Source organism: Lissotriton helveticus, chromosome 12, assembly GCF_964261635.1.
Source record: "Lissotriton helveticus chromosome 12, aLisHel1.1, whole genome shotgun sequence".
In the NCBI taxonomy this organism is placed as follows: domain Eukaryota; kingdom Metazoa; phylum Chordata; class Amphibia; order Caudata; family Salamandridae; genus Lissotriton; species Lissotriton helveticus.
The window spans coordinates 88,432,347-88,449,833 of record NC_136073.1 but is presented as its reverse complement, the minus strand read 5'-3'; the positions used below and the strand labels follow the sequence as shown (position 1 = coordinate 88,449,833).

The window sequence follows — 17,487 nt, the reverse complement described above, 5'->3', positions numbered from 1 at the left end:
GAGAGTATGCCATATCTGCAGACCTCTGAGGTGGTAAACAACACGCATCATTGACACAGCTAGTGTGACCTTGAGCAAATCTCTCTATTTCATCACCAAAAATGTTTTGATTCACATTTCTCTCTATCAAAATCCACATTCACATAAGGATGCATTTACAGAATTGTTCTGGGCCTGCATTATGCTAAAGTTTCGTGCGGTGGGCACACCACAGGCGAATGTCTTGTTACTTAAATTAACAATCAGCACATCCAGGCTTTCCAGATCTTTGTAACACACATGTCAACACGACGGGACCAGCCCACCTTCCACCGAGTGCATGTGCAATTCAACAGCAGTCACCTCCTAGGGATCTCAGAAGTTCGACGCTGGGAAAGGACCACCTCGGTGATGGAAAGGAGCCGTCTTCAGCACAGGGCTCTGCCTCTCTGCATCATTGTTTCCTGCCTGATGCCAACGTTTGTTGGCCAACCATCAGGTGACACGTGTCGGCTCCAAGTGCCCAGCGTGACAGGAAGCACGAGCGCCGGGGATGTCCTGATTGGTGGCATCTTCCCCATCCACGCTGACCGGCTCTACCCAGAAGTCGTGCCTGCTCCCTTCACAGAAAACCCTGCCCCCATCATCTGCCAAGAGTAAGAAATGAGTTGCTTATGTGACTGTTTTGCATGGTTGACCTCATTCAGTGATGTATGTGCAAAAATGAGGGTGTGAGATTGTGGATTCTGCTCCTTGACTTTCCATAAATGGCCAAATGAATTAGAAAGGGGCAGAAACTGACATGTTTCTTTTTTTATTTTGGCAAACTGATTTAGAGTGAAGTGTAAAGAGAGTTTCCTCTAAAAACTTGGAAAGTTGTACATTTTCAACAAACTCGAAAACTGGTATTTATAGCTGTCGTTTTCGCTATAGAGATTAAAAGTGATAAACTAAAAGTGTGATGTGAACATGTATTAAAAAGATACCACATGCAAGAAAGATGTTAAATCAAATACCCTGCAGAATCCCAGCAGAGTGCGACCATCAGTTTCTCCCTGTAACTTATGGGAGGTAAGAAGTTGGTTGTAAAGTGATATTCTTATGATGTAATTACTGTAACTCATCTCTAAGCAACAGGCTAGCGCAAACTTGCTCAGGATGCACCAGGAAGTCTTGAATCAACAACTAATGACCTTGAGAAAAGTCGGTGTGCCAGGTTGCCTTCCACCACCTTCTTGCACGATATTTTTCATACTTTGGCATTTGAATATCTGAGGTAAGATAAGAGACTTCATAAACAGCATAATAGGCCACTAAATTCAGCCAGATTTCCTAGGGCTAGTAGCCACCTTCTTGGCCCCAGGAAACGAGTCCAAAAGTGATAGTGAACTAATCGATCTCCTGCTCACAGCGGCAGTCAAAACTATCCTGGCGAACTGGAAGGACACAGGGAAGGCAACCTTCAAAAGCTGGCTAAACTGGATCACATTCCTAAGGGGGGCGGCCAACATAACGGCGAAAATCTCACCCCACTCCACCACAAAGGGCGAGATGTGGCTCCCCCTAGACATCTACTTGAGCTCGCACAAACAACCCTAGGTAGGACGCGCCCAGACTCCCCACAGCGCCACCCTTCCTATCCGCTCTTCCCTTCCTGTCCGCTCTTCCCTTCTTCTCTTCTCCCTACTTTTCTTTTGTTTCTCTTCCTTCTTTTTTCTTCTTGCGAGGGCAGCACACATGACTGCCGAGTTTCAACGTACGCCTGTACCAAGCATTGCCCAGCCACTGTAACATGCACCTAATCATGTCAACGATATGCCTACTGTAACCCTTACGGCGTATAAGACACCAGTATTGCCTTCACTTTATATGTACTGTTAAAATCTCTCTAATAAAGTCTTTTGAAATAAAAAAATAAAATAAAAAATAAGAGCGCATTTTAACTTCGCCCACCTGATAGTCATGATAAAGCCCCCCCCCCCCCCCCAAGCTCATTTGATGAAAGATGGATCTTTGTAATTCTCAGCTGTTTTGTTTGGCGCTAGGTCGACAATGTTATTTGCTTTATCTTGGGCTGTTCCATGTTGGAATGATGTATAGACTAGAATTGGAAAAATGATATACTCTCAATGAAATTCTTTTCACTCTCACAAGGATTTGTAGCTTGTGCACCTCGTCCAATTCCTCCTGCCTGCAAAGTTAAATTACCACAGTAAAAGCTATTCACTTTGTTTTTATTTGTACTGCAAAGACATTTTTTTCCTAAGAGTTTTTGACTCACTTCGTAATTAAAATCTCGGGAGATTTAGCGACATTCACAAATTCTATTCAGAGATGAGATTGTCAAAATAATGTACAGATTCATCTTGCTGCATTATTTTCTTTTAATGCTAAATATAACAAAAGGTCGTTGTATGAAAAGGCGTCATAGAAGATATTTTTGACAGAAAATTTACGTCTGAGATGCACATCCGGGTCATGTTAAGAGTAGTTTAAATAAATGCATCAGTCCGGCACCAACCCCATTCACTCCTGCTGGTGCATGTGAGCTGATGTGACACTGAAGTACCAGTCCAAAAAATGCTGGTTCATGCTTCCTCCCAAATAAATAATGCAGAATTTAGTTTTTGACACATCACCCATCCGTACCAGTGAGAGAAGATCCTGAAAGGGACATTGGTCTCATTGGTGTGTATAGTATAACAGTGGCATTTGCAAGGAAGTGGCAATGCAAGACGAAATTATGCACCAGGGTGAACTAAATTGTGTGCCAAGAAATGGCAAAATATACAGTGTAAAGCGGCACACTATTATGTTAAATGTCTCACCTCATTAGTACCAATGTCACACTAAATAGATCATCATCAACAGAAAGCTGACCAACTTAGTTAGCAAAGCATTTGCCTCAGTAACACCATATGCGGCACTTTTTGTTTTTTAGTACCATTGGATCGATTTGAGCTAGGGACAGTTTTCTTTGTAGGAATTCGCAAAATAGGCTGTAGACGGCATTGTATTTAGCAAGAGAGGCAAATTGATAATTATGTGGAAAAATGCCTCAGGCGCAGAATCACATGATTCTATGCTGTGCCAAATGGATGAAACCATTAGCAAAGCCAATAGGTCCCAAATGACTAACCAATTTGCTTTTCCAGTGCTTGTTTTAACGGATGCTCCCCAGAAATAAATACATTGAAATAAAAATGCATATTAATTCAACAGCATGAACCATTTTAGTGTATATTTTGCATTCACTGTTTTTTGGCTGCATCTAAGCTTCTCTTTCTTGGCCGCCATGTTATGGCCATGTCTGCCTGACGACTCCTCCCACTCTATATTCCAGATTCAGTGCACAGAACTACCAGTGGCTTCGGGCCATGACCTTTGCCATCGAGGAGATTAACAAGAGCCCGGACCTCCTTCCCAACGTCACCCTGGGCTTCTGGATCTATGACTCCTGCATGATGCGCCAGCGGGCACTGCAAGGCACCTTCTGGCTCTTGGCGGGGCAGAAGGAACCCGTTCCCAACTACCGCTGCTTGCACCACCCGCCACTGGCTGGCATCGTTGGGGATGGAGGGTCCTCCAACTCCATGATGATAGCACGAGTCCTGGGTCTCATGCGGATGCCCCAGGTGATATAGCACTTTTATTGTGTGATTATGTTCATATTATTGACTGTATGTATTGCATTCCATTGACTTTTTAAGGAGCGTAGGGTCAGAGAGACCAAAAATGATCACATTTGGATACAAGACAGGAGGCACCTCCCACAGTTGACAGGAATCATGCAACACAATGCTGTGGAAAAACGTGCAGTGCTGTGCTGCGCGTTTAGGAGAAAAGTGTGTTACCTTCTATTTACAATGCATTGCATGCTGATGATGTCATCTACCGTGCAAACTCTAATAAAGTTGTGTTTGTGCAACTCTAAGCGTGATTTACCGTTGTGATGAGAAAACGGTGTCTGCAGCAAGTTTATACTTGCAGCACATAGTCCAGTACAACTGTATTCAGGCAGACAACTGCCCAGGCGTCAAGCATGCCATCGTATTAGGAATGGTAAACCCACACAATATCCCTTTGCCCTATTTTTCCCTTTGTTTTCATCTGCCATGAGTAATGCATGCAAATCAAAGATACGCTAATTCGGGTAACTTCAATTGGTCTGGATTTGCGTGGACTTCCAAGGGTGACTGCTGTGTAATCGCCCTGTCGCTCCATCTTTGCATTCATTTTCAAGAGTTTTGCAGTATACAACATCATTCCATTTTGCGTTGTGCTTGCATCAACTTTTGATGCACTCAAAAGTTTATTGAAGCCATTGAGTGCAATTCTTACTGTTGCATATCATTGCTTTGCGTAGCGTGGGTGACCACACAGCCCATAAATTAACTGGCCCTAAATTCCCGCTCAAACTCTATACAAATAAATCAAAGCCCTCAAAACTTGCTACAAATTCCGATCTGAAGGTCTATGCTGACCTCTGCTTTTCAGGTGAAAGTCAAAAGTACTATGTACCTCTGGTATCTGAGATTTAGTGTTCGAAATTCTTAAAATCTAGATATTGATTAACAGTCAATGAGTTTAAGACTTCGAGCGTAGACATTATATGCATGTATTTTGCTGAACTAATAAAAGTAATAAATATGAGCTATTTTTTGTTTTGGACAGATCAGTTATTTGTCAACAAATGCCCTCCTGAGTGACAGGATTCAATTCCCTTCTTTTTTCCGGACCATCCCTAGCGATGACTTCCAGTCCCGGGGAATGGCCCAGATGGTGTTGCACTTTGGTTGGAGATGGGTGGGTCTCGTGGCTGATGACAATGACTATGGCCAACAGGGCATTCAAGTTGTTAAGCAGGAACTCCTCAATTCTGGTGCTTGTATTGCCTTCTCTGAGAACATTATCCTCAACCAAGCAGACAGAAATGCCTTACACATTGTTCAGGTCATTAAAACCTCCACTGCTGATGCAGTTGTCATCTTCGCTCTTGATACAGGTCTGGCACCACTGCTGAATGAGTTAGCCTGGCAGAATGTTACCCAGAAGGTGTGGATCGCCAGTGAAGGCTGGTCAACATCTGCCTTGTTTTCCGTGGAAAAGTACAGAGAGCTCCTTACCGGCACAGTTGGTTTTGCAGTCCACCATGGAGAAATGCCTGGCTTCCAAGAATATTTCACCAGCCTCAATCCTGAAATATCTCCGGATGACATGTTCATCAGAATGTTTTGGGAAGAAGTGTTTGGGTGCAAGTGGGTTGACCCAAAAGCATCAGAGGCTTCCTTGTGGATGAACACCTCTCGAATGTGCACAGGCACCGAAACGCTGAGTGGACTTCCTAGGATCTTCGATGAGACCAATTTACGGATCACCTACAACTCCTACAATGCAGCATATGCACTTGCAATGGCTTTGCAAGATCTAAGTTCCTGCAGACAGGAGCACGGCCCCTTCCATCAGGGGACTTGTGCAGATATCATAAATGTACAGCCCTGGCAGGTGAGCTTTGTGTACATTGTTTGGAAAGTCCTTTTTTCCTCAAAATGGGGCAGTGCATTTTCTTTATTTTTTTATACTACGAAAATGATATAAATATTGTACCAAAAAATGCCTACATTGTCATATCTGTTTTCCTATGAAAACTTATTTAACCACAGTGCCTCCTGACACAACAATGCAACCACAATTACATCTGAGTTTATAAGGACTACATTTCAGGATGAACTGGAGAAAAAAAAGCAGAGCTCAGAGACACATTGGAAAGTTTATGCATGGCACACCAATAACATTAATGTATTTAATATAAATCATGCACTGTAATGATCGCTGGTAGTTGATATCCCTCTTCCTCAGTGGTCATTTCATGTCTGTCCAAACTACTCTTACACAGCATTGGACTTTGTTAAAGAAAAATATCCTTGAGAAAAGTGGCCAATCCGAAGGCCAAGCCTTGCCTCTGAGTCTGAACCACAGAATATTTCTCCACATTCACGGGTAGGTTGTAAGCACTCACCAGTCAGCCATTCATATATATATATATATATGATAGGATGGGTAGGTAGTCATTTCCTTTGGTCTCAGAAGCCGCCACCACTATCACCGCCATGATGAAACCCCTGGATGCTGATCCCAGGCCATATATGACAGAACTTTGTACTGGAAATATCTGGTACCCACCAAAAATATGCAAAACCATCTTTGAGGGAAGCAAAATGTCCGTGAGACCTGAGTGCACACACATTGGGCAGCTTTACTAAAGGTTCACACAACGCAGCACGACAAGTTGCTTATCTGCGTTGCTTTAACTGGAGAGAGCAGAACTCCATTAAAACACCATTCTGATACTGAGTTGAGGTAGGGGTGGAAAGAGGTGGGACTGGCAAAGATAATTCTGAAATATTTTCCCAGTCACTGAAAGCACCTGCACATTTTCATACATCACTTTTTTAAATGTGGCCTAAAACTCAGCCACTATCTAGAGCACAATATCCCTCCATCATGCCGACCGGGACGAATGAGTATATTTTCGTTATTTTACTCTCCATTGGGCATGTAGGCAAATAATCCTTTAGAGGAATCTACAGAACATCTTGCTGGATTTAATGAGAAATGAGTTAGGCAAGATCCTCAATTAGTTAGGGTCAGGCTTTAGCCCAACCTCTGCATCACAGGGGCAGCCAAGCACTTTTAAACAGTGCCTCTAAGTGAATGGCATGTGGGGGGAAAGGTGAACTGCTATGCCTCCTTCACTCTCCAAGTAGTATGAGACTTTAAGGCCAAGATCAATGGAAGTAGTGCAGCCCCTGCAGCCCCAGCAGCACAGAGGGCCCTCAACCTTTCTGGGCCCCCTACAGCCACAAGTTAACTAATACCTGTGAAATATGGGACACTTAGGGGATTATTTATGAGGAGGTTTGTGTTGCGTTTGCACCAAGCAAGATGGTACACATGCAACTCAAAACTTAAATCTGATTTCTGGAGCCATGCAAAGCCACTTTGCATGGCCCTGAGTGGCTTCATACATTGGAGTAATGGAATGCAGCGCAAAGGGCTGCATTGTGTTGGTTACTCTATCCTGAAAAGGTATCCCATGGACCTGCGTGGGTGTTCCCGCACAACTCCTATAGTTTTTGACCCAGGAATACACCAGAAGGTTAGGTAACGAGGAGAAATATCTCTATTTCTCCTTGTTTCTTCCTCCTTCTATGTGTGGTGCATTTTCCAGCAAACATAAAAAGAAGAATATGGTTCCCAGGATTATTTTCGTGAGGGAAGTGGTGCCATACAGGCAGCAGCTCATTAGAAAGGACAGGAATGTGCAGTATTGTCTTAAATACTGCGCATTCCTGCTCTTTACCTGTCACGCAGCACAGAGCAGCAAGGTGAGATGCTGAGCTGCACTGTGTGACTTCTTCATAAATGAGCCCCTAAGTGGCTCCTCTTCACATTCTGTAGTGGGGCCCCATCGTTTTGCGATATGTCACTGAGTGCAGGTGTAGTACAACACAATCATTACTGTTGATAGAAAGGTGTGCATGTCCAGCCAGGGCTGTTAGACCACAGCAACGTAAGAATACATCAAATTATAAATATAAACAACAGAGTTATATAGTAAAAATCATACAAGCATAATGAAAAAGAAATGTAACACAATACAGGGAAATCATGGGTTCCATTGACTACTATGCATTAAAGGATGTTTGAGTTCAATAAATGATAACAAACCCCAGAATAATTCTGAAAACGAAAAGACAGCAGCATTGCAATGCTTTTGCTAAAATGACTGTCTCTGGACCTCTTGGTCTTGCGGAGGCTTCCATGATGGTAAGGCAGGCAGAGCTTCATAAGTGAGTAAGTCAGACCACAGCAATAAGTCCTTTTGGAATGCAGAATTACCTTGGAAATGCCGGGTAACCCCTTCGGATTTAGGCAGTTCCCAGAAATTGGAGTTACCACACTCATTTCTGTAGGTAATTTGGTGTTGATGGCCATTATCTAGGATTAGGGGCATATATACAAATAAATGACACAGTGAGGCGCCACAAGCACTTTTCCTGCGCCGAGCTGCATCATTTAAAAAACACAGAGATGCTGCATATTTACAACAATGTGGTGCACCCTGCCCTCTCTCCTGTGCCAGTGCACAAACAGCAGACAAGCACCACTTCAGGAACCCATGCACCAAATTTAGTAGATCAGAGATTGGAACTAGAGAGGTAGACTGGGGCAGAAATCGTGGCAATGACAGAAACGTCACCAAAAGCTGCGTGAAGAATAACTAAATGATGCAACTCTTATACTCACAATAAAGTACTCCAGATGACTACACAAGAAAACTGAGAAAATGAGGTGAATCTAGGTAGGGATCCAGAATTGAAGTGGGATGCGTGGCACCCTAGCACTTTGATCCATGGTGCAAGGTTGCCTGTGTTGCAGGGATGGTTGTGTTTGTGTAGGAACGGACACCTTCCTGCACAAAAACAATCATTAATGGCGTTTTGCTCCCACTATGTGTTTTGCTCCTTCTATGTGTGCTGCTGAGTACAGTACATATAGAAAGAGCAAAAAACAAGGAGAAATAAAAGTATTTCTTCTCGTTGTACCACTTTAATGCTTCCCCTGGAAAGGCGTTAATTTTTGTCACTACCTCAGATTTCCAAATCCTTGTGAGTCTGGGGCAATATCAAAAATACTTGGGGTTCTGGTGGGAACACCCATAGCAACACCGATGACACACCCCTTTGCTGCAGAGTACTGCATGAAAGAGGGGCATATTTATAAGGCTGTGTAAAGCCATGCAAAGTGCTTTGTGTGTCCTTGTAAATATGGACCAGCACACACTGCCACCGGAGCATCAAAAAATGTGACGCTCCAGTGGCAATATGGGTTTGTAAATTTGCCCTCAGATCTGCCAGGTTACACCTGGTAAAATGTTTTGATAAAAAGCAACGGCTGTGACAATTTTAAAGATTACTGTGCAAGTCGGACTTCCATCTGTACCCTCTATTGTGAGACACGCAGAATAAGGGTCCTCCAGGTTTTTTGCAAGGTGGAGGGAGGTTCCAGTCCATGCTTGCAAAAGGTTGTGGATGGAGAGCAGCAGGTCACTTTCAGAGTCAGTGTATTCCACAAAACATAAAATAGAGCTAATCAGGTGGTTAAGTGTTTCCCCACTGAACTGGGCACTGGGATAGGCACGCCATGCCTTGTGCCAGAATATATTGTAGAAGCAGCTCCATATGTGAAATTTAAACTTTATTGTTTAGTTAATTAAAAGCATAACAATTTGATGTATTTCGCACACACATTATAAAAGTTTATGAATTATCATTTAAAAAGGATTAAAAAAAACATTTTATAAGAACGAGAATTAAGAGTCAATGTTTATCCTGATTATTAACAGTTGGGATCTTCATATTGTTTAAGATGTTTCTCAAATGCTTGCAAGAACTTCACCAACTTGCAATGCATTCAAGGGGCAGTTATATCCAAGCTTCCAATAATAGCAGATCTACATGTTCGAAGCTTCTTGATCCGAAAACTATGCTTTAAAAGGTATGAGCGTTCCTTAGACAACTTCTTACAATGGCAAATTATGTGTATTAGATCTTCTTTGGGGCTACCACACAATCGACATGTTACAGCTACATGCTGTTTCCAAGCTGGTTCCTCTGCTAATGTCGGGAATTTGCCAAATCTCAATAACATCAGCTTTCTTTTAATGAAAATGGAATATGTTGTTTCCAAGTACACTGCTGGGGTTAGTCAAGTCAAGTCAAGTCGGAATTTATATAGCGCACTACATACCCATGGGGTCTCAAGGCGCTTGAGGAAGGGGGGGAGGTTTACTTATCGAATATCCATGTTTTAAGTTGTTTTCTGAAGCTAGGTGATCCTGAGTAAGGCGGAGGTGGATGGGAAGGGAATTCCAGGTCTTGGCTGCTAAGTAGGAGAAGGATCTTCCTCCCATGGTGGCTTTGTGGATGCGCGGAACAGCAGCGAGGGCTTGGTTGGACGAACGGAGCTCGCGGGTGGGGGTGTAGAAGGAAAGACGCGTGTTGAGACAATCAGGTCCAAGTTTGTATAGGGCTTTGTGTGCGTGGGTGAGGAGACGGAACGTTATTCTTTTGTTGACGGGGAGCCAGTGAAGGTCTTTCAGGTGAGCGGAGATGTGGTCTGTGCGGGGGATGTCCAGTATGAGTCTGGCTGAAGCATTTTGGATGCGTTGGAGTTTTTTCTGTAGTTTCGCGGTGGTACCGACGTAAAGGGTGTTTCCGTAGTCCAGACGGCTTGTAACAAGTGCGTGGGTGACCGTTTTTCTTGTTTCGGTGGGGATCCAGTGAAATGTTTTTTTGAGCATGCGTAGGATGTTGAAGCATGAAGATGAGACGGCGTTGGCTTGTCTAGTCATCGAGAGTGAGGAGTCCAGGATGATGCCCAGGTTCCGCGCATGGTCCGTCGGTATGGGGGCTTTTCCTAGGGCCGTTGGCCACCAAGAGTTGTCCCAGGCGGAAGGGGATGAGCCTAAGATGAGGACTTCCGTTTTGTCCAAGTTCAGTTTCAGACGGCTGTGCTTCATCCACTCGGCTACTTCTTTCATCCCTTCTTGTAGGTTGGTTTTGGCGGTTGTTGGGTCTTCGGTGAGTGAGAGGATCAGCTGAGTGTCATCAGCGTAGGAGATGATATTGAGGTTGTGTTTTATAGCCGATTATCACAGCCCAGGAGTGCGAGCGATGGGAAAAAGTCTCTTTGTCCAATACCAATGAATGGAGTTTGGCCACTTTATTTAATGCCTGTTTTAGTGCAGCAAATGACAGATTCTTATCCCATAGGGTTTTTGAACAAGTCACCTCCAAAGCGTACGTGAGGAATTGATTTGCTTTGGATTTTTTGGGGGATTTGAGCTCTTGCCATAGGTGTGTATTAAGGTTATTATTAGTTGCTTTTTGCTTGATCTGGTACCATACCTTGATATATGAGTATAATCTGCCCAGAGTTTCGTTTTTTATGCCCAATTCTAGTCGCATTTGGGCTGGCGACGCCATCCTGGGTAATCATAAGACCTTCTTGTAAATTTTTGTTGTTAAGCTATTAAGTAGGTCTATGTCCTTTCCATGCATTGCCTCGCTTGCCTAGGACAGTGTTGGAAGAACTTTGTTGGCCATCACAATTATTAAAGGTTTAAGTGATGGCCCTTCAAGTTTTTTTGTCAAAGTGCTTAGTCCAAATATCAGGGCACCCGCTCTTTGCGTCAGGTATTTCTTCTGTTCTTTAAAATCAAGCTTATCATCCAGATGGAAACCCAAATACTTGTATGCTGAGACTCTCTCTAGTGGTTTTCCTTTTGGCCAGATATTGCAATTAGATCCACGGCGATTGGTTATCAACATGGATTTGTTTTTTGAAACGTTTAAAGCCAACTTATTTGCCAACAGGAATGTTGAGAGTTCTGTTACTAATCTGGTTAAACCAACTTTCGTTAGGCTCATGAGTACTATATCATCGGCGTAGGCCAAGTGGGTCCGCTGTAGGTCGCCTAGTTTGGGTGGGTGCGCATTACAATTGTTCAGTTTCCCGGTGAGATCCGAGATGAAGAGATTAAATAGATGAGGGTCAAGGACACACCCCTGTTTAAGTCCAATTGATGTGAAGACTTTTCTCGACAACCGTGTGCCATTCCCTATTTTTACTTGCGACCAAGTACTGGAATAAAATAACAGCAAACCCCTTAAAATACTCTCCGGTATTGCCCATGCTCTCAATTTCGACCACAATAAGTTACGGTCCACACTGTCAAATGCGGCATGAAGATCAATAAAACACAGGTTCAGGTCCCGTTTGCTGGTAATACACTTCTCCGCGATCATAGTGATGGATAGGATATTTGCCGTTGTACCTATCCCCTTCTTGAACCCTGTCTGATTAATGGGTATCAGCTCTTTTTCACTTGACCAAGTGACCAAATCATTTAAGAGAAGCGTTGCAAAGTATTTTGCCTCAACGTCCTGCAATGCTATTAGGCGATAGTTATTTGGATTTGATCTTTCTCCACCTTTGTAGATTGGCGTAAATATGGATCCTTGCCAGCTTTCGGGTACTCTGTTCCAGTTTTGCACATCCAAAAACAGATGCGCCAGACGGGGTCCCCAAAATTGCGGAGCATGTTTGTAAGCTGCTTGCGGGATGCCATTCCGGCCTGGCGCCCCATTGGGTTTAGCTTGTTTGATCAGTTTAATGATCTCTTCCGCCGTATATTGTTTATTCTGAGGAACAGTGGTAGATACGTTACAGGGATTACTAGTCAAAGGTTGTCTCCCTTGTTCTTCTGTAGGGCACGTTTTATTTTGACTGTTTAGACAAAGAGTGTTACTCGGAGTTTTTGCTGAGATATCTGTAAATTTTGTAGCAAGAAACGATACCCACTCCGATTCCTGCACATTTGATGTGAGGGCGTTACAGGGTCTTGTTAGCTGGTTTATGGTTTGCCAAAATGTATTAGTATTCTGGAGTTTTGAACTGAAAATTAATTTGGACCAAAATCTCTCATTAGTTGACCTTTTATGTTCCCAGACCTTATTTTTATATTCTTTTCTTTGTGTACGAAAGCTGGCCCATTGACTAGTACCACGGTCAGCCAGCTTTATCTTCCTTTGAGTTTTCTGAAGTTGTCTACGCAGGTCTTGTAGCTCTTTCGGATGTTTTTTTTTGGTTCTTCTATACTGGATTTCATAACTGGCAACTTCATTTTTTGTTTTAGTTTTTGCAGAAAATGGGACCATGCTTGAATCACATCCGTTGATGCATTCCCGATCTCGCTCAGTGTGTCCTTCATTATAGTGAACCACTTGTGATCATTGGTGTTGGACCAATTTATGCGTTTCAGGTTAACAGAACTTAGCTGACCTTCTAACATGTATGACGGTTGCAGTCTTTCCTTATTGAGGTTGATTTTAGTGTGTTGCATTGCATGGTCACTCAACAGAGTAAACTCAATTTGAAAGCTGGTCACGAAGGGGATTATTGAAAGACTGACCATTGTAAAGTCCAAGGTGGATTGAGAGTGTGGACCATAGTATGTTTTACTGGGGGGTTGATCTTCAGGAAACCTCCCATTCAATGCACGCAACCCAAGGAACTCCAGTTCAGTCACCATTTCGGTTGCTAGTCGATCCTTCCGTATTCCAAGACCACCTTGCATCTGTTGGGGAACACCCCAGTAGATGTTATCAGCTGATAATTTATCATCCTCTTCCGGTGTTAGGATCAGGTTGGAATTAAAGTCACCAGTGATTATTATATTGGATAGTGGGTCTGAGGGCCAAAGGTCAGTAATGACATTGCACAATATCGCATTCTTTAACTTTTTCTCCTTGATTTTGGGTTGCGTGCAATAATTAACCAGGATTGTTGGCTTAGAATTATTTGTGTGTTGATCTGATAGTTTGATTAGCTGAATACTAGGGTCTGGTGATTGTAGTTGGACTGAATTAATTTTTAGGTATGAGGACACATATACTGAAAGGCCACCAATGGCACGTCCATGGCTCTTACATTTTTCAGATTGATTCTATTTTCGGCTGACGGTACGCCGCACCGCAGCAACTTTGTAAGCTTTATCCGGCTTTAAGTGTTTCCTATATCAGCCATTTTCCTTGTGGAATACAAAAACATAACATTGATCATCTACACGCCAGTCATTTGTGGGATATAGATTAACGGCAGTATATGTTTACACTTTGCTCAGGCATATTAATTCAAGCACATTATTGACGCTGAGAAATTTTAAACACACACGTCTCGAGTATTATTTATCGGGATTCTAGAAAAACTAACCAAGCTATTTGCTAGGACACAGCGAATGAATATCTACCGGCTGCGTTCTCAAGTTTTGCGCTATTCATCTCTAGCGGGACGTTCTATTAATAAGTTTTCGGCAAGGATACGACATACCAATTTCACAGGTATATCGTCTACCTGTCATCTCTATAAAGATAACAACTGTGTGTTTTTCCTGTCTCCCCTTATTGTAACTTGTGGCTCCTGAAGAAGGCGTCAAGTACTTTATCTTCATCTTGTTTGCAGACACTTTTTAGTAATTGATGGTGTCTTTTTATTTATTTAAAATGTTGTAATTTGTGTCATTATATGTATTAATTGCATATATTTTTATATTTGAATTGTCATATAGTCTGAGTAACTTCAGTTTTCTATATGATTTTTATTATGTACATTAAAAACATGTTTGCTTTTTACAAATGATCATATCCCCTTTTTTTGCCTGTTCCTTTTGCATTTGGGTCTAGTTACTTGTTCTCTACTGTTAAGATTGCCTAGGAGTTTTTGCATACATCTTACATTTTTCAGCAACTACGTTATGGTGTATAAACCCCACTAGTGCTATTTCTTCTTGTAGCCAAGTTTGCTGTAGCGCAATTATGTCACAACCGCGCCATTCTTCCAATGGTAGGCATCCTTCTAATAGTCTTTTTGCACCTGCAATGTTCCAAGATAACACATGTATGACCTTATTTGTATCTTGTTTCAGTTTACCTTTGAACGGTCAGACCATACGTTTTGCATTTAACATTCCAGGGAGTCATTTCCAGTTATCCATGGTGTTTTGTGACTCCCCGTTATGCCGTGCTGTTTGATCACATGCTTGTAAAGGTTCACTTCTACCCTTTGCTTTGAATAGAATTGAGTATACATGTTTTTGTTGGTTTGTATATGCATCATTAATTTTCCTAATAAGTTGAACTCCGCCCGACCTCTTCAGTGGAGGCGGGTAGCGTGGGGAAATTTGGTAAGATATTTGAATGCCCCAAGATTGAAAAATATCAGTTTTTCCCATAATGGCTTCTGCTATTTTTGTTGATTTCCAGGTTGTCAGGGACTGATTTATTGGTATACCATTAAAGCCTTTAAGAAATTGAACCTGCTCAAGATCTGTTGTTTTGATATCTTTTAGGTCATCAAATTCAGCTAGTAACTTCAGAATGTTGGACCTATTCAGTATGTCATGGGCCCCCTGTGTCTTGCACTCTGGTGCCCAGATTATTTTATGCAACTCTATTCCGGATTCTTGATTGATTGGCCATTTCGGAATGCCAAGTTCCGTCTTTACATGAGCAACTTCTGAGTTCCTTACACAAAATTTTAATGTTTTCTGCGTCGGGGAGTTTAACTCCACGTTCAGTCTTTGGTGCTCACGATACTGTGAATCCTTTCTAGTTGGATTTGCCAAATCTGTTATTGTTTGTGTCGAGGAATTTGGTATTGCCTTTGGACTATACACTGACATTTGGGCAATACTGATTAAACAATCTGAGGCAGTATTTTTATCTGCTGGTTGATCAATTACCTGTAGTTTAGATGGTATTAACTTCACTGTACAGATACTAGATTGCAATCGCCCCTCCATGTCATCCTTTTCCACACCTTGGTCACAGTCTTCAGTAGGCTTGATCTTGACTTTTACTGCTGGCGCCATGCTCAGATCACCTATATTCTTACACTTGCTATCTTGGTTTGGAATGATCAGATGATTAGTGCAGCCCATCTCAGTTTGCAGGGTTTTAGTGATATGTAAGGATTTATTTGCTGTCCCTGTTTGCTGAAGGCTTTTTGAAGCAGTTGTAGACAATGGTTTGCCAACTTTAGATGTGTCGTAACTTGCTGATATAACTGGATGGCTGCCACAATTGCAAGTATTTTTTGATGTGCCTTGTTCCAGGATCTCTCTTTTTTCCTTTGTCTCTTGGTTAACATTCGTTTTACTGACTCATTATTACTGGAGTCTTTCTCAACTGTTATGTTGGTTCCTTCACTAATATTGTCATTGACCATGGCCGTGATTGCCTCATTTGTTCTTAACGCAGTTAGAGTTATTTCGTCATGCTGTACAATTACTTCAGAGTTGGAGCCGATCAGACCATCCAACTTCTGATCTGCGTTGATCTGTCTTTGATTTAATGTTAGAATCTGTTCAAGAATGATAGGAAGAGAACTCAGTTTATCCAGGACGGGGCCACAGGAGCAAGGGGATTGTAACTGATAAGTATGTGCTTGACCTTTTATTATTAGGTTGTTCAGATTGTCCAACTTTGTGTTTATCCCAGCAATATTGGACGCTATAATGTTCATTAAATCGAATTGAATGTCCAACTTGTCAGATTGCATTATCAAAGTTTTAGTGGACGTTTGCAAGGCTTTTAAAAGTGGTGAAACCAGGTTCACAAACACCATGTCCATTTATGTTTTAGTCATGGGTTCCTCTTTTAACGGATCATTGTAGTTTGTGTTTATTACTGGCAATTGAACCGCCCTGAGCCCCGTTGGCCTCGGTGAGTGGTCTGTGAGGCGCTCACAGTCCAGGTGTCTGTCATCCTTGTTACTCTCAATGTTACTCTCAATTGGTCCTACCCCCACTGACTTTCTGTTGCGTGGGAAGAACTCAACAGGCACAACCATACGTTCACCTTTCTCTGTCGATAGGCTTGTATTGGGGCTGAGGCAGGCTAACACGTCTGGCGCCAATTCCATCACGGCCGCACCTTTTACTTCCTGAGTAACTGTAGAATCTATTGAAGCTGGGCTTAGATTGGTGGATGTTTGCATTTTTGGGGGCTGCAGTTTTATTGAAGATGTCATTGGTTTATCAACAGGAGTAGTGTGTACTAAAGCTACTGTTGTACCTTCTCTATGTTTCCCCCAACTTCCTGTTGTTTTTTCTATGTTATCTAAAGCCTCCGATTCTTCAGTATGTTTACTAGGCTCACAAGTATCACAAGTGTCACTTGGTTGAGTACTAAGTCTCCCAGGGGCAGTTATCGTTGGTAATGGTGAAAAAGCATTATATGGCATAGCCGCCATATTCTCCCCCGTGGAAGTTCTTGTTGTTGAAGGAGCAATTGGAGTTGATAGGCCCAAGATTCCCTTCATTGAGGGGAATAATACGTCTCCCGGGTCTTTCAAAAACTGGAATCTTAAACATGACAAGTTTTTATTTTGAATTGACTTCTCAAAGAGAGATGCAATTGGTGAGATGAGTGGATTCCGTTTTGGACTGTTTGCCTTATTAGCATTCAGTTTCTCCAGTCTTTTCCGTTTGAGAGAACCTCGTGAGGCTGGTATCTAATCCCCTGGTGGTTTTCTCACTTTACCAGACCTCATGGTATGGCTTGAGTATGTCTTTGTCTTTGTCTTTTGGGCAGTAGATAAACAGTTGAGCAATTCACCACCCTGTGCCTTATTCTCTGATTCAAATTGCCTTGCCTTGCCTTACCACAGAACTCTTCACACAACTTCACACAACTTCGCAGGACTCCGATTATTATCCTGCCTCCACGGCCAGGGGGCACCAGCTCCGGCCCCCTTCTGACCCCTTCAGCACAGCAGAGCAAGGAGAGGTGTGACAAATGCGTATGAGGTGCGAGGGATGAGGCACAAACTTAAACACCTCCACTGATGCTTGAAAATTCGAGGGACTCTATAGCAGCACTT

General features: G+C 42.6%; 1 protein-coding gene across 1 annotated transcript in view; it reads left to right on the top strand.

Moving 5' to 3' along the window:
• Positions 1–3,368: 3,368 nt before the first annotated feature.
• LOC144797899 (extracellular calcium-sensing receptor-like) overlaps positions 3,369–17,487 on the top strand; it is a 37,805-nt gene continuing 23,686 nt past the window's right edge. Inside the window, exons 1-2 of the mRNA XM_078668701.1 lie at positions 3,369–3,614; positions 4,654–5,484. Of these exons, the coding sequence (XP_078524827.1) occupies positions 3,441–3,614; positions 4,654–5,484 (1,005 nt within the window). The 5' untranslated portion in view covers positions 3,369–3,440. The remainder of the gene's footprint in view (positions 3,615–4,653; positions 5,485–17,487) is intronic.